Below are 24270 nucleotides of genomic sequence, written 5' to 3' on the forward strand. Positions count from 1 at the left end.
GGAAGTGAAGAGCTGTGGGTTTGAAAGGAATATGTCTATAAGTATATTTTTCACTGACTTGAGAAAGAAAATGATTTAGGGTCAAGATTCTGTAGTAACAAGAAGACAGAAGGCATGTTGTGATTGTTTTGGGGACAGAAATTTGCCTTTTGATGTCTGATTATCTGTTCCTCAGCAAAGACAAGTCAGCACAAAGTACAAATATTGTTTAGGTTGATGCCAACAGTCTCCAAAATGGGGTGCCAAATGACTGACCTTTTGTCTCTAAGGGTAGGGAGAAATGGGATTCAGGAAGAGACTGTGTAGAAGCTCCCTTACATTGCCTTAAATTTCCCTTACATATGACTGATAGGCTGCGATGCACAAGACTTATAAATCACTTTTTTAAATTTTAAAGCAATCGGGGTTAAGTAACTTGCTCAAGGTTACATGGCCAATTATTTTTGTGTGGGTGCCGATATCTGAGGTCAGAACCAATCTCAGGATTCCCGAAGCTGGGGCCGGCACTCTTACTCACTGCGCCACCTGGCCGCCCCTGTAAATCACTTTTAATCGGATTGTATCCATATTGAGAGAATGGGTATTTTGTTTGTGCAGGAAAAGGAAGATAATTTTGGAACGCAGTGTACTTTAGAGAATTGTAGAGTTCTTGGAGGACTTAGGGTATCATGAAGATAAGGCCAGGTATCAAAAGGGAGATGTCAGTGATCAGCTTTGCATTAGTGTTGGCGACTTACATCACCATGGATATGATATTCTCTGTCTGCATTTCCAGTCCCTGTTTTGGGGCTTTGGCACACCTGGGAAATGAGGGGATGGATGGTTCTGGGTGCATATGGCATTGTGGTGGTGATGGTGCTAGTGGTGCTGGTGCTGGTCTTGGTGAAAGCATTATTTTTCCGCCTCCTGTTAGAGGTAGATGGAGTTGGTGAGGAGTAGTGTTAAAAGCATTGGATTTGGAAGACCTGGGGTTCTCATTGTGCCTTGGGGCACACACTGGTTAATTGTTTTATACCTTGTCTGACCTTGGGCAGACAAAAAGGACTGGTGTCCTTTTCTGAAAAAATGAAAGGGTGGGACTGGGCGGTGGGGGTGATGGGGCCCTAGTAGCTGAGCTGTGGCCTGGGATGTTAAACTCAACTCCTAACCATTTGCATATGTGCCTGATTGTTGCTTTCTAGATGATGAGATCAAAGGTTGTGAAACTTGTTTTCTGAGCTTCCAAACTATTATACATGACCTTGTCCATGTTACTTAAATAGCAGATGCACATTTTTTTCTCTTATAAAATGGATGCTTTAAGACTCTCAAAGGCATGACTGAGAATGTAATTCATCACTCTGGAGAAAGGTCTTGATTCCCTCTAGAGCACTCACCTTTTGGGTGTTGTAATTTGAACAAAGGCTTTGTTTCCAAACCCAAGTCATTTGGGCCATGGTTCCCCAAAGTATCCGGTAATTTTTTTCCATGTACATGTGTCTATTCTGTGCTTTCTTAAACTTTCTGTCACATTAATTTTAGTCTTTGAAGTTGGAATCAGAAACTGTTTGCAAATTGTTTTCTCTCCCTACATACTTTTTTTTTTTTTATTAAGCAATCGGGGTTAAGTAACTTGCTCAAGGTTACACAGCCAGTTATTTCTGTGTGTGGTGCTGAGTGTCTGAGCCCGGGATTCGATCTCCAAGTCATCCTGACGCTGGAGCTGGTGCTCTTACTCACTGTGCTACCTGGCTGCCCCTACATGCTTACTTTTAATCTTCTAATATTCAACTGAGGGCTTATGTAGCAATGTTTATTTTCTGGGACACCATTAGTAATTTGTTTTTGTTCTAAGCCATGGACCCATATTTATAAAGGTAGCTTGTCCAGTGTGACTGACACCATGAATCTTTCAGAAACTGAGTTTTGGGAAAATGAGGGTAATATAAATTATATTTGTTTGAAGGAATGCATCAACAAAAATATTAGAGGCCATCATGTGTCTTTGTCTTCTTCAACTTCTTCAGCCTTTATCTTGACTGATTGTACCCTAAGGTATAACTCATAGTGGGATTTGTGGCTGCTTATGAACAATAATTAGTGTAGTAATAAGGGCTTATTTAAAGAAAGATAGAAAACCTATAGTTAGCAGGAATGACCTGGATGAAGATCCATCCAAGGAGACTGAAGAAGATAGATAAACAACCAGGAGACAACAGTGTCACAGATACATAGAGAAGAGACTATCAGAAAGAGGATGGTCAGCAATGTCAAGCTGCAGAGAGGTCAGAGAAGGATGAGAGCTGAGAAGAGACAGATTGGGCAGTTAAGCAGTCATAGGTGCCTTTGGGCAGAGCACTTTGAGTTGAATGTGAAATCAGAAGCTAGATCACAAAGATGGAGCGAGAGGAGAGGAAGTAGAGACCTTCGCTTGCTGGCCCTCTCCAGGAGTTTGACTTGAACATCTCCTTTTCTCCTCCAATCTTTAGGGAAATATTTGCTATATTGATTCATAAAATGGTCACCATTATAACATCAATTTTGGTAGTTCAACTATGGATATTACTGTTGACATGATCAACTCTGAAAGCCTTAGCTACTCAGAAGGACTCATGGTGAAAAATATGATGTACCTTTAGACAGAGAGAATTGATGAATTCTGATGAATTTTTTTGCCTTTTTTTTTTGCAACATAGCTAATATGTTTTGTATGATTTCACATATATAATTGCTCTCATTTTGCTTGCTTTGAATGGAGGGGGGAGAAGCTAGACAGAGGGAGACAGTTTAGAACTAAAAAATTTTTAAAAAGTGTTAAAAATAACATTAAATGTACTTTTTGGGGAAAAAAATCATAGAACTAAGAACTAAGTGACTTCAAGTGACTTTGAGTTTTTTCTTGCTCTTGAATTAGTTGTCACTGAGCCTCTTTGGACCTTAATTTTCTCAACTTTAAAATGTGGGATTTGAGCTGAATTGTTTCTAAGGTCTCTCACCCTCAAAAACTCATTATTGGATTGAAAAACAAGAAATACTACCACTATTTTTACCAAACCAGTTACGTAGTGCCTAGGAAACAAAAAAAGTCATACATGACAAGGGAAATCTTAAAAATAAATCCCCCTTTCCTTACAAAATCAGCACAACAGCCTATGACTCCGTTTTGGACATAAAACCCTTAATTTTGATTATAAAGTATTGTTATTCCTATATGTATATTTTAAACAATTTTGTATTTTCACATCCATGAACATATACATTAGGGGAGTGTGTGTGTGTGCGTGTGTGTATCTTTAATGGTTTACTGTTAAAATGGTATTAAATGGACAGTACTACTATAATCACCATTCAGCTGGATATTCTTGTATTTTAGCAGACAAGATTTACAAAACTTTCATCCTTAGTCTCCCTTAGTCCTTTGAATGTGAACATAATAGAATGAAAGTCCAGTTCAAGTGTGTCTAAGTAGTAACCTTGATGATACAATAATCTTTTGTATATACTATAAGATACTTTGTATCTCTTCAGATTTGGTTTTACAAAGAGAAATCCGACAAAAATTCCAGTCAATTGCTGTTTGTTTCTTCCAAATCTTGCATTCAGCTGACCTTGTTTAATCTTAGACATTTGTTACACCCTAATAAACATAGCAGTAGGGAATGTTTATCTTTATTTACATATCTACCAATATTTCTCAGAATTTTTTGGAAAACCTCTTAAAACTGTTTTAAAACTTAATTGCAAATATTCTACAATCCATTTCTGAGGTATGACTAGTTTCTCACATAGTGAAAACTGATATTATTTTGCCTTGGTGCATAACAAAATTAAAGTATACATTTTATTATACTGACTTTTTTTAGGAGTCCTCTCATTTCTCTATGTTAGTATTCATTTTTGCCTTGTTTAAATGAAGCTCTCTCCTGAAACAGTTTTAGTTTGGGTCTTTCCCTATAGGATCTCCCAAACCTTTCAAAGATAACTTGATTACTTTTTAGGCTTCCCAGATTGTTAATTTTCCTTTCTTTAAAAAACAAACAAACCAAAAAAAACCCTTGTTCCAAAGAGATCAGAAAAACTAGTTTGGGAGAGGCTTATTTTTGTGGGTAATTTCATTGTAAGGAGTTTGGTGCCCTCTTCGGAAGAGTTAATCCTCATTTCATCTGGGATGAGACCATTCAGCAAACATTCAGTGCCTCCTTATTAATTAATTTAATAAGAATATATTAAAACTGCTTGCTCTGTGCAAGACACTGTGTTTAGGACCTAGGAATATAAAGACATAGTGAAAAACAGTAAGTTTTTACTTCCTGTAAAATAGCCCTTGGCCTTCACAAGGGGATGGTGGTGGTGGTATTATGATAGAACATTTGCACAGATAATTTGAAGAAGGAGGAAGGACATAATTTTTATTCAGAGAATTTTGAACAAAACCTCAAGTATGCATCATTTGTTGGTGGGTTATTTCATGTGTAGATGTCTGGATTTATGTGAACTTTTCTAGGCACTTAAGAATTCTTTTGATCTCAGTGCTCCATTTACCCAGAATACCTGTAAGGGAAATTCTCACAGGAGCATTTTGGTTTTGTTTGTGTTTAAAAAAAATTTTTTTTTAGGGACACTTAACTGTCTTGTTGTGGCCTTACAAGACATTTTACTTTTCAGCTTTCATCTGTACTTCATATTTAGGAACCATCCAGTGCCCCAGGGTCTGGAGGCCTGGCTTCTGGGCAGACAGTAAAGCTTCAGAGGACTTTAGGACAAAGTGGCAGATAGTAGAGCCTCTAGGGCCTCTGTCTTTCCTTGAAGGATTGTAGTTGGTTACTAGGTGGTAAAAGAGATAAAATCTGAATTGGCATTCTCCCTTATGAGTGATTCTAGGCAAGTCACTTAGTGGTCTCCACCTGTAAAATGAAAAATGGCCTCTCAGGTCTCTTCCAAATTTAAATCTATGATTCTATAACCTGCTACTCAGTTAAAGGGTGTGAGTGAGAATCCCTGTCTGCTCTACAGCACAGGGAACCTAGATAGGCTCATCTTCTCACTTTGGAAAGGTGGCAGTGGGCCTGAGGGCATATTCTGAGTTCCTGCTGAGGTCGAGATGAGGGATCTGGATGTCCCAGCCAGGAGAAGGGAACAGAGAGAAAAGAAGGCTTTGGAAGGAGGGTGAGGGAGTGCTGGCTGTTCTCATGTCTGCTTTAGGAGATGAGATCATTCTAAGAGATTTATTTGAAGCAGAACTGAAACTATTATCAGGGGCAATCTGGCACAAAAAAAGTTTAACTAGCAGCAACTTCAATGGAATATAATAATTATATCTAGATTCCATTTTAAAAACAGTAAGAATAGCTCAGAATTTTCCCGAATTTTCTCAGAATTTATGGTTCTAAAGCACTTGAGTTGGTTATCTCATTTAAGCCTTACAGCAGTCTTGCGAGCTAGGTAGTCTTAGCATTTATTTTATTTTTATTTTACAGATAAGGAGACTGGAGCTAAAGGGTTGTGATTTTCCGAAAGCGCCAAAGTAATTGAATTCAATAAAATATTTATTAAGTACCTCCTGTGTGCCAGGCACTGTGCTCACTGGATTTTGGAAATAATAATGAGAATAGGAACAGTAACTGTGCTGTAAGTGCCTTACAGTTATTTCACCTGATCTTCACAACCACCCTGGGAAGTAGGTGCTGTTATCATCCTCATTTTATTGTTGAGGAAACTGAGGCAAATGGGTTAAACCTTACCCAGGGTCACACAGCTAAGCTAGTAAATGCCTGAGGCAGGATTTCAACTCGGGTCTTTCTGAGTCCAGGCCTAGTGTTCTACCCTTTCTGCCTTAGGTCTTATTCCTTGCTTACTTCTGACCAAATTGGAAAAAAATATTTTCTTCTAATTTAGGGGAGAACAGCCTTTCTAGCTTTAAATCCTGTGACCTATGGCATAGGATCATTTTATGATTTCCAGGTATTTGTGCCTTCCTCATGGGGAAAAAAAGATGGATTAAAGTACCTGAGAATTAGATAAAGAAACATTGAATATTTCTCCATTTGTCCACCTCCCCATCTCTCACTTTCTTCCTCTCATGGTAGGTGGAAGAGGGGAACATAAAAAAACAAACCCAAAACTTTTGGCTGTGGGTAAGGAGAGAGGGGGTTGAATTTCAACAAATATATTTTTTGAATTTTAATATTTTTCCCAATTACATGTAAAAAAACAATTTTTAACCCTTCCCCCCCCCACAGTTTTGAGTTCCAAATTCTCTCCCACTCTCCCTTGTGTCTCCCATCACTGAGAAGGCAAGCAATTTGATAAAGGTTATACATGTGTGGTCATGCAAAACATTTCAATATTAGTCATGTTGTAAAAGAAAACAGAGAAAAAAATCCCCAAGAAAAATAAAGTAAAATAACACTGCTTTGATCTGCAATTCAAATTCCATTAGTTGGAGATGGGTAAGATTTTTCATCATAGGTCCTTCAGTATTGTCTTAGGTCTTATATTGCTGGGAAATAGCAACAGTTGATCAATATTGCTGTTACTTTGTACAACGTTCTCCTGGTTCTGTTCACTTCACTTTGCATCAGTTCATGTAAGTCTTTCCAGGTTTTTCTGGAAGTATCCTGCTTGTCATTTCTTTTATAACAGTAGTTTTCCATCACAATCATATACCATAACTTGATCAATTATGATCGTGTTTAAGGATTTTTTCCCACATAAGTTTCACTTGTTGACAATGGTCAGCCTGTGGACAGTGGTCAGTTTCAACAAGTGTTTATCTTATTACTTTATTCAGGCGAAAACTAAGTCAGGGGAATGGAAGGAGTTGAGACACTCTTTATGCTTTATGCTAGGGATGAAAGAAAGATCCACTAAATTACCAAAGATGTATATACCTTTATTTTATTTCAGAATGAATAATGTTAATTGTTTAATCTTTGAAAGGATAAGTATAATATGAACTTCCTGAAGAGAGGGAATTTTTTCATTTTTGTATTTTTGTCCCTAACCTCGTACAATGCCATACGGGTATTAGGCACTTATGTATTTAAATACAACTAAAATATGTCATTCCTGTTTTTTTTCTAATTTTGGCATGTGTTTATTCTCTTTCTTATGTTTACTATCCTTCATCTTTTGCTGGTTCTCGGTACTTCTGTGTATCTCTTTTCAGTGAAAAGGAACTGATTTTGATTCACTTCCTGTTTTGTTTCAAATCATGGACTGGTGTATGAAATGAAATGTCATAGCTGTCTTGCAACAAATATTTATGGTTTTATTTTACTGTCTAAATATAAGGACAGAAATAAGCATGAACCTTGGCATTTTTTTTTGGCACCCTCACCTTGTGACTTCAAAAATAGCTCATTCAAAAATAGGCACTAGGAATCTATTTGTATTATAGTTTAATTATTGAAATATATAAATTAAAAAACTGTAAAAAATAATTATGAAATAGTTTGGCTAGCCTCCACACAATTAGCTTTTCATAAGGGGAATGGACAGGTTTAGGTGATGGATTTTCTTTCACTTGAGATCTTCAGTTGAAGGCAAGCTGGATGATTATTTCTTGGGGATTTTTGGTTGGATCTGGATGAGACTAGCTGATCTCTGAGACCCTTTCCAATTCAGGTTTGGAATGCTGATGTTTTAGTTAAGTGTTTTTTTGTTTTGTTTTGTTCTATGGGGGTAGAAGGGAAGGTACTTCAAAGCAGTCTATTGACCAGCCGTTTTGTGCCTCTGGGTTTCCACATAATCCTGTCATTCATACATAATGTATGCGTATGTGTATATATGTGTGTGGGTATACACATGCATGTATGCATGTATTCATACACACTGAACATAAGTTTAGGCTACCCCCCCATGTATGCATATTGTGTAGCCCAAAGAATATAAATTTATTTTTAACTAGCTAAAATATGGGAAAGTAAATCTGCTTCAAAAATAACTTAGAATGAAAGAATCTTTCAATTGGTAGGGCCTCATAAGTTAACCTACAATGAATTCCAAGGTCAAATGATAGGTATAATTTTGTATGATTCATATTATTGCTCATCTCCCTTGAGGAAGAAGACTGGTACAATAGATTGGGTTTTGTTGGTATAGGATCAGGGTTCATATTCTGTCTGCCACCTGCTTTCCTAGATGGCCGTAAATAGTTACCAAACCTATGTGTGAGATGGTGAAGATACATAGAAAGTCAGAAAACAGTCTCTCTTCTTAAGATCATATTCTAATGGGGGAGATATTGTGCCAGATATGTGATATATTGGAGATAATCTCAGCAGGAATTCACCAGCATCAAGGGGAATCAGGAAAGACTTCTCAAAAGTTTTTTTAGCTGGGACTTGAAGAGAGCCAGGGAAGTTGGAAACTATCGATGTGGCAAGAATTCCAGGTATGGAGGCCCATGAAAATGCTGGGAGTTAGGAAATGGGCAAGTAAGAGACTAACTAGTAGGGAAAGTACTTAGTAACCACTTTGGCCTTCAGTTTCCTCATCTGTATGATGAGATGATTAGATTTGATGACTGCTCCGGTCTTCTGTAGTTCTAAGATCTGTAATCCTTTCATCCTTTTATATTAATTGAAAAACAGCTTTTTTTCTTGCTATGAAAATTTTTTTGAAAAGAATATTTTTAAAAATGTTTGAATAACTTGCATGCAACATAGGAATTTGTATAATAAGCTAACCAGTTATTGTGGAAAACATCTAGGAAATTCTTCAGTTAAATGTTAGGCATTTCATGTGCCGGAGATTTTTAACAATTTAAAATCTTAATACATGAAGTTGAAATTATTAGGTAGAAGTCTATGTGTGATCAGTAATGAGATCTTTAGTATATTTGCTATTTCATAATTTTATATGAAGGGCCAGGAGTAGTGTCTTTAATATTTATGGTCTAATTTTTGTCACCTCCACTCAAGTGCTAGAATAAGGTTACAGTGTGGCCTAGAGGTTTCTTTCGGATGCCATACATGTTTTATGTACCTGATCTTGCCTTTAAGATCAGGTACATACACTATGAATTGTCTTTCAGGCTACTACTCACTGTTTTGTTAAGAAAAGAATCTTGAATGACTTGAAAATTGAGGTTCTTTAAAAATGCATATATAATTTAAAATACATAAGTAGAAATTACTGGATTATGTTGGTTTCTGTAATTTAAATAGAATATGAGTCACTATTGTGAAGACTGAATATACACCCAGCACCCACCCAAAATTCTGTTTTCTTTTGAATGTATTTTTAATTATATGTAATAAATAGAAGGCATTGTTCTTTGCTCACACTGAAGACAGGTGCTAACAGAGGCATTGTTTTCATTTTCAGTTTATTTCTAGTGGCTGAGTCCCTCTGTTTTGTTGAAATTCAGGATTATGGGCATGACAAATGATTTATCAGTTTGTAGATAACAAGAGTCCAACAGAACTAGATTATCTAATGCGCACATGCCTAGGGGCTCAAGGTTAACCTGAATCTAATCTTTTCCTTCCTTTTTCTCTGTGACCTTTGACTCTTCCTTCCTAGACTGTTGTGTGAGAACCAAAGGAGACACACTTCAAGAATTGGAGGTGGGTCAGCATGAGGTTTAAGAGGCAGCTATGAACATATTAAACTATTCCCAAGACTCAAGACTTGGAGGAAAATGTGGAAGGGCAAAGGGGAACATCCAATTGCCTTTCCCCGCCCTGAGATATATATATATATATATATATATATATGATAACTTTCTAGGAACTAGAACTCACTGATCCTCCTGATGAATTCAGTCCACATAAGGGCGTTGCGGGTAAAGTCATGTTGCTTAGAATCCTCAGGTTAGAGAGAGAATGTTTAGGAACCAGTCAGTGATTTTCCATCAAGTGTGTTGGAGAGTTCTTATGTCCCAGAGCCAAGTTTATGCTGGGTTTTTTGTTTTTGATTTTGCTCATTTGTACTTAACTCAGTGATAGAAAAGAGGTACTCAATACATGCTTTTTGGTTGAAATTTTGTGGGATGTTAATATTAAAATAGGTCAAATCTCTACAATTTTTTGGGAGGGCAGTTGGGGTTGAGTGACTTACCCAAGGTCACACGGCTAGTTTTTGTGTTAAGTGTCTGAGGCCACATTTAACTCAGGTCCTCCTGACTCCAGGGCCGGTGCTCTGTTCACTGTGCCAACTAACTGCCCCTAAATCTCCAATTTTTATACTGTTCCTTGGAACTAAGGAAAAGGCTGGGTCCCCAAGCATTTGCTAAGCACCTACTATGTGCCTGGCATTATGCCAACCTCTAGTGATACAAAAAAAGGCAGAAGGCAGCTCCTGCCTGCCCTTGGAGGAGCTTACAGTCTAATGTGTACAAATAAGGTAGATAGAGAACAAGTTGGGGACTGGGGCGGGGGGCACTCGGAAAAGTTTCTTTTTTTTTTTTAATCAATTTTTTTTTTTTGCTTTTTGGAGGGCAATTGGGGTTAAGTGACTTGCCCAAGGTCACATGGCTAGTTTTTGTGTTAAGTGTCTGAGGTTGGACCTAAACTCAGGTCCTCCTAATTCTAGGGCTGGTGTTTCTTACAGAAAGTAGGATTTTTAGCAGATATTTTTAAAAATCCAAGGAAGTTTGGAGGTGATTGGGAAGGCTTTACTGAATGTGATAGGTAGGTGATCCACCAATTTTTAAGAATTTATCAAGAAAACTTCAGTTTTTATGAGTGTAATAGCTCAGACTCACTGAGAAGGGTCAGTTTTTGGTGCAGGTGTAACATGTTAGAGCACAGGGTTAGTTGAAAGGATGGAGAACTATTTAGGTATAGCAGTATTATTATCGCATTTAAAGATATAATTATTTGTACTTCAGTGTAATCACCAGGTTATGTCATGGCATTTAAAAATCCTGTTCATTGAGTAATGTTCTTTTATCATCTACTGGTGTGGGAACAGATTACAGTTCTTAAAAATAGGGCATGTACTGCCTTAGTTCATGTGTTTGTAAATGTAACATTACTGAGAAAGAGGTTATAAATGGGCACATCATGATCCTTTCAAAAATAATCAATTAACAGGACACCATGAAATAGAATTAAGCTGAACTAAATGCCATTTTAAATTTTTGCAAAACTTAGGAGATAGGGGAAGTCTTGTTTTTCTGACTTTGGCCAGGATAAAGTAGGCAATTGACTCATCTTCTAAGACTTTATAAAATCATCAATCTGAGTAGATAAAACTTGGTACATTTAAAACTCTCACTCACTCATTTCATCTTCACATTAAACTCTTTTAGGGCATTACCCAAGAACTTAGCCACTAAAAACTTCTTGGGAGAAAACTGGAAGATTATTATTTCTTACATGAGACCTCATAAGGCTTTTGAGACCATATTTATTTGAAAAAAATGTTTAGCGGGAATTCTTAGAAAGATTTTTACTGTAATTTAAAATTTTTTTCCCTCAAGTTCATATCACTGGAACTATAGATGTGCAGTGGTGCTGAGACCTCTGTGCTGTTCTTCTGATATCACTACTGGCTACGTGAAGTTGAAACCAGTAGGTAGAAGTCTAGTGTGATCAGTAATGAAATCTTCAGTATATTTGCTATTTCATAATTTTATTTGAAGGGCCAGGAGTAGTGTCTTTAATATTTTTCGTCACCTCCACTAAAGTACTAGAATAAGGTTACAGTGTGGCCTAGAGGTACCTCTAGGTTCTTTAAACCTCTACTGTTAGAAGTATAAATGTTCCTTTGGACTCTGCAAAGGCCTATGTGTCTGCTCTTTGAGTTTGAGAGGCTTCTAATGAGGAAACTTGGCCACTACCATCTACTAAAGTTTGAAGGGAGGATGTTTTACTGTGCTACCTTGAGGATATATGAATGCTGATGAAAAATTGAAGAAGCAACTTTTGTCATCCTGATGGGAATGGGAACCATCTATAATAAAATCATATTTTTCTGACTTCCTAAGTTTCTACCTATGTAGACAATGTTGTTTGGAGATATTCTTTGGGCCAGAAATTCTGGAAGTTTTAGAAAGGAATTTTTAGAAATATTCTTTTGAGCCTACTTACCTACTATGCAGTTGTTGCGGATCAGTGCTGTTAGATTTATTGGGTAACAGTATCTGTCACTATTTGTCCTCTTCTGTTTAGCTTTTAGTCATTTGTTTGTGTAGGAGGCATAGCTATATGTGGTTATCCTATCATTGTTAGGTCTATTATAAATCCTAGAGTGCATCCTTGATTCATTCATTTTAAGATTTACATATTATTATTACTGGGGCAGCTAGGCTACACAATGGATAGGGTGCTGGACCTAGAGCCAGGAAGACTCATTTTCCTGAGTTGAAATCTGCTTCAGATACTCACTAGCTGTGTGACCCTGGGCAAGTCAGTTAACCTCTTTGTCTCATTTCCTCATCTGTAAAATGAGCGGAGAAGGAAATGGCAAACCTCTCTATTTCCTTTGCCAAGAAAACCCCAAATAGGGCATGAAAAGTTGGATATGATTGAAAAAATGATTAAACAACAAAACCTGAATGAATAGGCAAGTCTTAACCACTTAACCTCTCTGGCCTCAATTTCCTTATCCATAAAATAAGGAAGTTGGACTCATTGGACTCTTGAGCTTCCTTCCATATCAAGAAAACCCGAAATTGTGTCACAAATGGTCAGATAGGACTGAAAAACTCCTAAACAAAATTGTTGTCACTCTTCCCAACCAGCTCCAGAGCTGCCTCTTTTCACCAGCTTATACTGTACTTGAAAATTTTCTTTTGTGCTGCTAGGGTACCAGTCATTGGTAATAATCCTTGTTAGCAGAAGCTGATTTTAGAGTTGATTTGGAAGAGCAGAATATGTTTGTAAGCAGTACTGTCAGTAACAGTTGGTTTCTAGCATTGTGTGAATAAGGTTATGGTCGTTGGTTTGATAACTGTGAGGGCAGGCCTCTTGGCTTTAACCTGTCTCTCACTGGCTAACTGTCTGCCAGGTATTTGCCACAGATCACAAGGAAGAATGGGCAAGTGCGTGCACATAGATCAACCCAAACCTCTCACCATTATTACGAGAAGAATGGCTGGGAGCACATCTCCTGCAGTTCTGTGTATGTGTGAAGGAGTTGACATTCTCTTTTCTGTTTCACTAGGTGTAAAAATTAGCTACAATCAAAATCCATTTTTCCCAGGATGGGGTTTGGTTAAGTCAAATAGATCTTTTTTGAAAGAAAATGAAAATCATTCTAAAGGAAAAAAAAATCTCCCTGAATATTAGGCAAAAAAGCATGCCAGTGTTTCTCCTGTTATAAACAAATTAAGATATTCCTAAATGCAATGCATGTTATAGAAAAGACCCATTAAACATCATTAACTATGGCATCTCTTCTTACCAGCTGTCATTTGCACTTGATAATATCCTGTTGTTACAGAGTACTGGTTTTTAACTGAAATGGTATTTCATTATCACCATCAGGGTGATAATGACCACGCCCTTTTTTTCCCCTTTGCACTCTTACTTCCTGTGAGTTTATCATCCCTCTACAGGTGACTCACACACATCTGTTATCTCTTTCCAGTCTTTCTCCAGAGCCACCCCAGTCTCCAACTCCCTGTTGCATATTTTCTGTTGGATGTCAGTCAACCAATGAATATTTATTAAGTGCTTACTATGTGCTAGGCGCTGTGCTTAACCATAGGCCTGCTATAAAGAGGCAAAGAATGATCCCTGCCCTCAAGAAGTTTACAAGCTAATGATGTGTACTTACTGTAGGCCTCTCAAATTCCATATGTACTCACTATCTATCTTCCTACTTTCCTAATAAACCCTTCTGAACCTTCCTTTTCCTTTAGAGGAGCACTCTTTCCATCCAGTCACCAAGGTTCACAGTCCTTGAGGTTAACATGGACTCTTCACTATAGGTACTCTGTTTAGGCAACAGTTCCCCAGAAAGTTTTATTTTAATTTACCATTGGTCTAATATGCAAACCTATCATTAGTTTAATATCCAAGCTGTTTCTAATTTAGAGAGAGAAATGTCCAAACTGGCATTTATTTCCCTTCTACCCCTTTCTGATATGACACTGCTTCAGAACAATTTAATGTGATATTTACAGAAATTTTTATCAAGAAAAAGAAATCTTCGAACACAATCTAGTTGAGCATTTTAGAATTGAGCAAACAATTCCATCCGGTTTTTTCTTGCACAACTCCCTCAGTATCTCCTTAGTTGTTTTTCTACTTCTTCCTGAAATAATGGAGTTTCTCCCACATATTTCTATCTGAAAATACAAATGGAAAAGGAGGCACTTTGAGTGCCCAATTTTGAGTGGAAGAGGGCACTTGCAGGTGAGCAGACTCCCCCACGAAGGAGACAGATGGAGGAGATTGCCCCATACATGGGTCTACCTCTTAGTGTCCTAGGGTGGAGAAAGGCTAGACCCGAGAGGTTCTCATTCTTTGTTAAGCTGCCTGGTTTATCAACTGATCTATCCACCTAATGAAAGGCCCTTTTTCCTTTTGTCTTGGACTTAGACATCTACCTACCCTTCCTGAAAAAAGTTTTTTTTTTTCCTCCAATCTGCGGAAAAATATTGGAAAATATTATTTCTAGAAAATCTAAAAAGACGATTGTTCTGTAGAGGTGAGAACTTATCTACATCTATCTGTATATAGAAGGTTTCAGCTGCAAGTCAGATGGATAGGTAGCTAGGGATATTTTAACTGATAAAATCAGATCCATTTTTGATGTTGAGCCATTTGACTGTGCCAAGATCTTTGGTGTCAGCAACTTTCTTTTTTGGGTCTTAAGTAGCTGTGGCTTAGCACCCCTCAAAACAGTTGCTATTGTCTCTGGGGGGTTACTTGGCATGATGATGGCTTTGGGGACTGGGCAGGACTGATGGTCTGGGGGTACACCCATACCCCAGGGCTCCCGAGTATGTCTTGAATTGATTGGTGGCAGTTCAGCATTTGGTGGCTACAGTCATCTCTCCCCTCAAAGATGGCCAGGGGCCTGGGAGGGAAACAGAATTGGTGGTCTTGGGAACACAGTTATTCTCAAGTCTTAGGTTTTGACCGTCTTCATCTGGGCCTCAGGGGAAGTGGTGGTAATAGTTAAGATCATATTAAGGGGGCAAAAATGAAATGTGACATGATCTATTCCTTTTCAGTCTGGCCTTGAGGGATCCACGTATCTGTATTTTTAGTAAATATAATCTGAGACTTCCTTGGCAAATTAAATTCAGTGTTAAAATCTCCGTTCAAATCTTAGCTCTTTGCTTTATTACTACTTTTGTGACTTTGGACAAGTCCATTATCCTCTCTGGACTTCATTTTCCTTATTTGTAGAATTTGGGGATTGGATTAAATGGCTTTTAAGGTCCTTTCATACTAAATGTATGATTTTCTGATAATAAATGTTAGCTGGATTCAAACTTAGGGCTTTGGGCTTAGACTGGTAGGCCCAAGCTTGCTTCTTCAAGGAGAGGGGGACCATTCCCCCACGAGGACCTTCATCCTCTTGGCCTATAATCAGTGATACAGAGCACTAGACTTGAGTGGGAAAGAGTAGCTTGTAAAAAGACCAGTGTACAGTGAGAACTTTCTGCTTGGATAATTTAAAAAGTCTTGAACTGTATGCATATTTAATTGTTACTGAGGATCTCAGCTGAATTGTATATGTTTTATAAGTTAGGTAATGTAAGGTCTGTGCAGTGTCTGGAAACTTGTTAAAGAAAGACAAACTTAAAGGCATCTCTAGGAGAAGAAGATTTGAATAAAACCGAGTTGATAAGAGGTTTGGAGATCAGTCACACTGGAAATGTATTATGTATTTCAGAAAGAAATATAGAGAGAGTTTTTTCTGTTCTCTCCTTTGGTTTCCATTTTGCTTTCCTTTGAGAAATTCAGGCTTTTCGGTCTTATTTTATTTTTTTCTTTTTGGAGGGCAATTGGGGTTAAGTGACTTGCCCAAAGTCACACAGCTAGTAAGTGTGTCAAATGCCTGAGGTCGGATTTCAACTCAGGTCTTCCTGACTCCAGGGCTAGTACTCTATTCACCGCTCCTAGCCACCTGAAATTCAGGCTTTTTACATAATTATATTCAAACCAACCCAGTGTGGTAAGGTGTTTTGTATTAAGTTTAAAATGAGATGCATGATAACCTCAGTGAAATATGGTTCACATCATCAACCAGTTTGGGCTCATCTCCATCCTTCCTTTTAAAATGCTGAGTGAAAGCTTTTAAAAGTTCCTCCTGAAGTTTTTCTGAAAAGCTGAGAAATAAATGAAAAAGGGAAAACAGCTGGATTTCTAATAGCTTAGCTAGTCACTGATAGATTAGGGGAATGATGTCTTCTGTAGGGACTGTGAATTTTTTCCCCTTTTCCTTTGTTCCCTCTTAGGGAGCTTTGGAAAGATCCTAAGAAAGTTTTTCAAGATCTGAAGAAAGTTTTAAGTTTTTTCTCCTTTTCCTGAAGTGAGGGCTTGTTTTTTGCTGTCTTGCCCAGTGGCCAGCTGGAAGGCAGGACAGAGCACCTCCCATTTACACAGGCGTCACCCAGGAACAGCAAGATTCTGAAATGTATTTGATCTGTGTAGTCCCAGAGATCAAACAGAGGAGGTTGTTACATCTGCTAAAGGAAGCACCTTGAGCCTTGTTTCTGGTAGGGAAGAGATCCCTAAATCCCCTGAACAAATAATCACTTTCTGACTTTGCTGTTGCATGCTTGCTTTTTTTTTTTTTTTTTATGTGTGATCTGTTATCCCCTGTGGCATATGCCTTTCTCAGCATACTCGTGGAATAATAATCACCATTAGCTTTAACTTTTCCTTTTTAATGTTTTTTTTTTTTTTTTTTTTTTTTCCTTTTTTTTACTGGATTTCCTTTTTGCATTTTTTTTTTAAGGCTTAGGCCCTTCCCAGTGGGGAGTTTTTTTTTTTTATTTTTTTTTTTTTAATTTTTTTTTTTTTTTTTATTTATTCCCTTTGCTAGCTGGATTGCCTTTTGCAATTCTTACTTCAAGGCATAGGCCCTTCCAGCGAGGAGTGTTCTGTAATGATGAGTCCATCAAGTACCCTTACAAAGAAGACACCATATCTTATGAATTATTAGGTGGAATAATCATTCCATTCAGTATAATCGTTGTAAGTTAAATCTCCTTTTCTTGAAGTATGTCATTTTTGGGTTATTTGCTTTTAAGTTTTTGTCTCATCTGTTAAATATATGTAAACTGAAGAAGCAAATGTACTGAATGTGTTTAATCCTCAGAAGCAGTTGGAGATAAGACACTAACAATAATAGCATTTATATAGGGCCTAGTAGGTACGATGCCCTCTGTAAGCATTTTATAAATATTGTATCATTTGATCCCAAGAGGTAGGTGCTGCTGTTATTATTATTCTCCCTTTATAGATGAGGAAACTGACACACAGGACAAGTGACTTGTCCAAGGTTATTTGACTGGTCTCTAGAGATGGGATTTGGTCTCAGGCCTTCCTGGTTTCAGGTCCCCAACGCTCTACCCACTGTGCCACCTTGCAGCCTAAGATAAGATATATATAGTGGAATTTATCTGTGAGCTTTTCTCTTTCAAAAAGTAGGTACAAAAGAATAATCAAATATTAGAGTAAACTTTATCCTGAAGGTAGATTATATGTTAATTCATATTTTCCATGTGTCTCTGGTTTTAGAAATACAACATCCTGTTCAGAGTTTTTTGTTTTTTTGTTTTTTGCTTTTTGGAGAGGGGAAGGTAGGGCAATTGGGGTTAAGTGACTTGCCCAAGGTCACACAGCTAGTTTTGTGTTAAGTGTCTGAGGTCGAATTTGAACTCAGGTCCTCCTGATTAGGGCCGGTGCTCTAATCACTGCACCACCTAGCTGCCCCTGTTCAGAGTTTTTTTAAGAAAAATGGTAATTTCAGCCAGAATGTTACTCTGCTTTGGAAGGTAATGGTTTCCTCTCAATAGAAAACTTCTAGTGCAGGCTGGATGGCCACTTCTTTGCCATATTGGGGAACAGAATTGGATTGGGGGCTTCTGTGATCCCCTTTCCAATCCTAAATCTTTGAGATTCTCTGGTCTGGTTTAAAAAAACAACTGATAAATGCACAAGGTACTTCTAGAATATTTAGCATGTAGGTGGGATATTCAGTAGTTGGAGAACTACAACAATATGTATATGAGAGCTCCTTTGCTTCTTACCTACACCAGTGGCAACTTTACAGCTTTTTCTCAGAAGTTATGAAGAGGAAGGGAAAATTGCTAACTCTGTTTTAATTTTCATTTGACCCATAGAAAAAACACGTTCCCTTCAGAGCATTTTCAGATAATGCTATAAAGGGAAAGGGGGGGAGAGGGGAACCACAATTTTATACATAATTAAAATACGTACTTAACTTTTTTAGTGGATAGGTAGAGAAGGCCACAAATTAACCTCGATTCATCTGGTAGCAGCTTGTTTGTAGAAAGGAGAACAAGGAATTTTTTTCTATAGTGGATAATTTGTCAAATAGAAAAATACGATATAAATAAATAGTCATACAGGTTTATTGGGAGGGGGCTGTTTCTTTGGTCATGTTTTAGGTTGATAATTTGCTGAACATTTGGTATTAACATATGTCATCTAGAGAAAACACTGCATTTGTGAATAACTTATCCCTTCTTTGATTTATCTTAATACTAAAAACAACACAGACATGAATTCCTAATGTTGGAAACTATTTTAAGGGTAGTCTGGCCAGATTGGACATGTTTTTAGCCCAGTGCTGAAGACCTTCTGATCTTTAATATTGTTAAAAATTATTTAATCTTAGGGTTAGTAACTAGGTACTTTACTGCAAACTCATTCTCACTAGAATGTTACGTAACTTCACAGTTATGTTAGTGATTGACTGTCCTTGATGTGAAGATATCTTCTTCAAGAAACCATCAAGTTGTAGTTCTCTCCTTTTTTACTCTGGTTTGGAAATCAGTGAATCTACTTAGTTTAAAAATCTTTGCATTCTTTTTTTTTTTTTCCTTTTTGGAGGGGGGCAATGCAGGACAATTATGGTTAAGTGATTTGCTCAAGGTCACATGGGCTAGTTTTTTGTGTTGTGTCTGAGGTCGGATTTGAACTCAGGTTCCCCTGACTCCAGGGCCGGTGCTCTATTCACAGCACCACCTAGCCAACCCAAAATCTTTGCATTCTTGAGTTGATAGTCAAAACATGAAAGTAATTAATGTTTCTTTTATAAAGGTGTAATTTTTAAAAAAAAATTAGGAATATTGTTCAGAGAAAATACTCGTTACTTAAATAGAGATTTTTTTGAACCAGATCTGTGATTTCATTGATGAAGGGAATTCCTAGTGAAAAAACTTGCTATACACATATAAATATAGTTTAATTATATGGCATTTGATCAGAAATTTGTCATTACTTGACCAAAGGACATGCTAATATTAATCCTTATACTCTGTAGGAAAACTTGTTAGAAAAGATGGTTTTTATGACCTAAGAGAATGAGTTTTTAGTGGAGTATAAAAGTACCACTTGTTTATGGATAGTGTAATTGTAGAACTCAGAAATGTTTAGGATGGTTTGTTGATGTACTAATTTCATATTGGCATAGCCTTTCCTAAGCTCTATGTATTCTATAGAATCTGGTGTGCTTTATCACATAGATAGGAAATTTAGATGATGTTATATTTTTTTATGGTATATGAAATGTGAAATTATGTAGATTTCAAAAGTGTTTGTGTGACATTTTTAGCGTGTAAGTAGAATTATTTTTCTTTTCTTTTTTTTTTTTTTTTGTTCACAAGTTTCCCTAATTCGTTTTAGTCACATTGTATTTCATACCTGTAAGTCCCTTAAATGGCTCCCCAGCAGTTGTGGATATTGTCACCTGCAGAATTTTTAAACCCCATTTAAAATTTTTTTATTTTAAACCTGTGTCCTGTGACCAGATTAGTTTGGGGAAATGCTCTTCTAGTCTGTTTGTTAAAACTGAACTTTTACCATGCAGTAAGTAATTAGTTTAGATTCAGTTGCTTTATGTTTGAACAGTAATTAAACTTCTTGCTTTAAAAATTCAGTAATTGAAATTTTTCTGACAGACTTTCTTTTTCAGAAAAGTTCAACAGTCATTTGTTTGTGTTTACTTTGTACAAGGCAGATGGAGAATTCAGAAAAGCCTAAGACATGACCCCTGCACTCAGGAAGCTCCTAGTCTAACTTAGGAGATGATGATTTAAATATGTTAAAATTCTGTAACAAGAAAATATTCATTCAGGATAGTGATGCAAGGACAATTATCAAATGACTCATACAGGTAATAATTGTTATAAGGATTTCAGTAGACAGAGAGGTTTGTATTGCTTTTAATACTTCACAACTTATCAATATAAATTAGTTCAGACTGTGGTAATGATCTGTATGACAGAGTATAAGCAATTTGAACCTTCCTCTCCTTGGAAATTTTCATTGACTCTCTGCTACCTGTAGGACAGTAAAATGATCAGAGTAGTGTTTTATGAAAATTAATTCGGTAGTAATGTGCTGAACAGCTTTAATAGAGGAGCAGTAGGAGCTCAGAGATTGATAGACTGTTAGAGCTGGAAATAAAGTTAATGGCAGAACCAAGACTAGACCCCAGGTCTCCTGACTCCTGGGCCTCTACTTTCCACTACATCATTGTAATGGTGGCTTGCCCTTGCTCAAATAGCTCTGGATTTGCAAAGCATTATTATATTAGCATTGTCATACATCCTTTAAGTAGTGTTTAGTATAGTCATTCTCATTGACATTCTTACTTGCCAAACTCTTCCTTATTTTTTTTTAAACTTTCTTTAGTTGAGCAGCACTGTTTAGTATGGTCCAAACTGAGATGCTTGCTGCTCCAGGGGATAACATTTCTTTGAGGTTAATGTTTCTTCATTTAGTTGAATAAACCATCGTTCTCAAAATTGTTAACCCACAGAATCAGTTTTTAAAACATCTGTTTCAAGATGCTCCATTTGGAGGTTTTTGCAATAAGCAAGTGGTTGTTGCAGTAAGGTGTTTATTGGAATATTCTAGGTTTTAGGTGATCACCACTTAAAATTGCATTGGTAGAGGTAGTGAGCAGGATGGGAGGGATATCACAGATCAAGAATGGTTGAGGTTTCTTGTCATGGTAATGAGACGCCACCAAAGATAACCTTTGTATGGGGGAACAGCAATACTTTGAACAGAAACAGCGTAGTCATTCAGAAAGCTCGTTTTAAGGGATAGATGAATTTAGTTTTAGATGTATTGTGTGACTATGCAGCTTCCAGGTAGAAATGTCCAGGAGGTAGTGGTCAGTGCAAGACTAGAGCTTGGAGGAGCCTCCCAGGAGATGTAGATTTGGGAATGGTTCCTTATACAGATAGTTAAAGGACTGGGTCAGTCACTAGTCAGGAAACATTAAGTACTTGCTATGTGTCAGGCACTGTGGCAAGCACTGGAGATTAAAATAAAAAGACAGACCAGTGTCTGTCCCCAAGGATCTTACAGTCTATTGAGGAAGCTGAATGAGGGGGGAGCTAGAGGGAACCTAGCACAGCTGCTGGTGGGACATGAAGAGGTAGAAAGGAGGATTTTCAGGAGGAGTTTTTCCTCTACCCTCCACTCCCACTAAGGCCAGTAGTAAAGAGGAGGGTCATAGGGCAAGGACTGAGACTTGGGGAGAACTCACAATTAAGGTGTAGAAGTCATAAGAAAAACAAATGACAGTGTTTTTTGTGTTAGAAGCTGGAGAGGAACCTGGATAATGTGGTATCATGGCAATTAAAGGAAGAGAGAATTTCAAACGCAGTGGGTAGCAGAGAGGAAAGAAGAATGATAATTGCCATTAGATTTTATGGCATTGTTGACTTTTAAGAGAGCAATTCCAGGCAAATGAAGAGGGTGAATCCATGTTATGGACAGTTAAAGGAGTCAGGGAATGGTGGGGAGAGAGAACAAATAATGGTTATAGGTAATTGAAGGAACAGAGGCTATTCCTTGTAGGTGGGAGTGAAATTGAAGGGACAGGTAGAGGAGTTAGTTATCTTTGGAAATGAGAAGAGCTAGCTCTCCCCTCTAGAACAGGCAGAAGTGCACAGGCCTGTATCCATTCAGTGTTTAAAGATGGGCTGCTCAGTTATCTCACATCTGATGTTTAAACTCAGTCCTCTTGGAAAGGTGACAACAGAGGAGAGGGTGGATGGGATCGGTGGCTGTAGGAAGGCAAAGAAGGTTTGGAATATATTTTCCTTTGCTTGTTCACCTGTAATTTTTGAGCAGCTACGCATATAAGGTTCTGACACGGAGACGAAAGCGATAAGACAGTCTCTTCACAACCCAAGGAGCGTATAACCAGAAGTGGTTTGGTGGCACAGTGGATACTTTAACCATGAGTTAAAGGCCTGAGTTTTGATTCTGTCTTTGGCACTTCATAACTGTGTGACCTTGGTCAAGTCATTTAAACTGTCAGCCTCAGCTTCCTCATGTGTAAAATGTAAAAAATCAGTGATCTCTGAGGCCCCTTTCCAACTCTAAATACACAATCTTAGATTCATGAAAACAACTGGTCCAAGCTTAAGTGAGATGAATCTTGAAGCAGAGGTGCAAATGAAATCCTTGCGAGATTTTCAGAGTAGATAGAAAACATTCCTAGTCTAGGGGAGGCTCTTGGGAAATAGGTGTCATTGACTAACATGGAAACACAATTGAACATGTATAACCTATATCAAATTGCTTGCCTTCTCAGTGAGGAGGGGAGTGGAGGGACAAAGAGAATTTGGAATTCAAAATTTTTAAAATGAATGGTAAAAATTGTTTTTACTTGTGATTGGGGAAAAATTAAATGTTAAATTTTAAAAAATAACAATGAATGTTAAAAACTGTCTTTACATGTAATTGGAAAAAATAAAATACTGTTTAAAAAAATAGGTATCATTGAGGCTGAACTGTGAAGGGTGTGTAGCATTTCAAAATATGGAGTTCAACAGTAGAGGGACTATTCCATGAAACTGGTCAGAGCAATAAAAAATATTCGTAAGTTGAAGTCCTGGAAAGAATCAGAAACTAGGAGGGGAAAAGCAAATTGTGGGCTAGCACTTCACTATACCAGGTTCTAGCTGTGGACCTGAGGGAGGTAGGGAATATGGAATGTAAGGTTGTAGTGAGGATGACTGGTCATGGCTGGGGTAGAGCCTGAAGTGAATCTGGTGGGTGGTGAGCTGCTGGCACAAGACTGGGGTTGGGTCCCAGTGGAAATTAGATAATGCAGTAAGGTTTGGTAAGTAGGGGACAGGACAGAAGGTAGGGTGGATAGGAGAAGTATGAGGATAAGGAGCTGTGACTTGGAAGAAGCATCAGTCACAGTGGTGGCTTTTGCTAATGGATGGATCTCATTGAGTCCTCCTAAATATTGGCCAACTTAGAATCTGGAGACAGTCAACTGTGCCTCATAACATACCTACTTTGAGTACCAGTGAATGAGGAAAGGAGGCAATCAGGCAACCAGACATGGCTTAAAGGGCAGTTGTTAAATAGAACCTTCCACAAGAGGAAAACCCTCCCTTCAGGTGACCCCCACCTTCCCAGAGACCTTAGGGCTCTCTCCATGCCTATCCCTCACACTCTGATTTATTGAGTCCCTGTTCTTTGTAGGGCACGACATTTGAGGGTGGTATGCAAGTATTAAGATCCCATTCCCCTGTGGTCTTATAGTCTACTTAAAGGAATGAATATCTAATTCTAGAATCTCAGATATCATTGTTACCTCTAAATTACATCACATAGGTAGCCCCACTCTATAAAAATGGAATTTGAACTGCAGTGTAATTTGTTTTCTAAAATCATGTGTGTATTGCCACCTGAAATTGTCCTTTGGCCTATCCCGTTCCCTTTCACCAATTAAAACCATGTGATAAAAGTCAAATGTGCCAAAATATTGGTTCTCCATTGATTCTCTGAATATATTTTTATCTTTCTATCTCATGTAGCCAGAGAATTAGTTTATTTTTTAGTAAATGCTTTTTTTAAAATAGCCATTCATTATTCTTTGTGTTTCCAGGCATATTAGCCTAAAAAGCAGCTTGGAAAGCTTTCTTTTGTGACTTCAGAATCATTAAAATACTTAGACCTGATGGGGACCTCAAAGATTGTGTAGTGCAAATTCCTCATTTTACAGATGAGGGACATGAGTACCGGAGAGTTTTTGTTTCTTGATCACACAAACTAATAAGTAGCAGAACCACGATTCTCTGACTGAAAATCCATCTCTCTTTCCAGTAAAGATGCTCTTGGTTCACATGCCTTACTCCCATCCATT

At 37.6% G+C, this 24270-nt stretch overlaps 1 protein-coding gene across 5 annotated transcripts in view; it reads left to right on the forward strand.

Moving 5' to 3' along the window:
• PLPP1 (phospholipid phosphatase 1) overlaps positions 1 to 24270 on the forward strand; it is a 131536-nt gene that overhangs the window by 51673 nt on the left and 55593 nt on the right. For 3 of the 5 annotated variants that reach the window (XM_069096512.1, XM_069096509.1, XM_069096510.1), the window contains exon 2: positions 16939 to 17090. The exons of the other annotated variants lie outside the window; for them this stretch is intronic. In XM_069096512.1, the coding sequence (XP_068952613.1) occupies positions 16939 to 17090 (152 nt within the window). The remainder of the gene's footprint in view (positions 1 to 16938; positions 17091 to 24270) is intronic. 5 annotated transcript variants of the gene reach the window in all.

This window comes from Petaurus breviceps, unplaced genomic scaffold, assembly GCF_028583685.1.
Source record: "Petaurus breviceps papuanus isolate PSGF00001 unplaced genomic scaffold, PetGlider_PUasm1.0 229, whole genome shotgun sequence".
Taxonomy (NCBI): domain Eukaryota; kingdom Metazoa; phylum Chordata; class Mammalia; order Diprotodontia; family Petauridae; genus Petaurus; species Petaurus breviceps.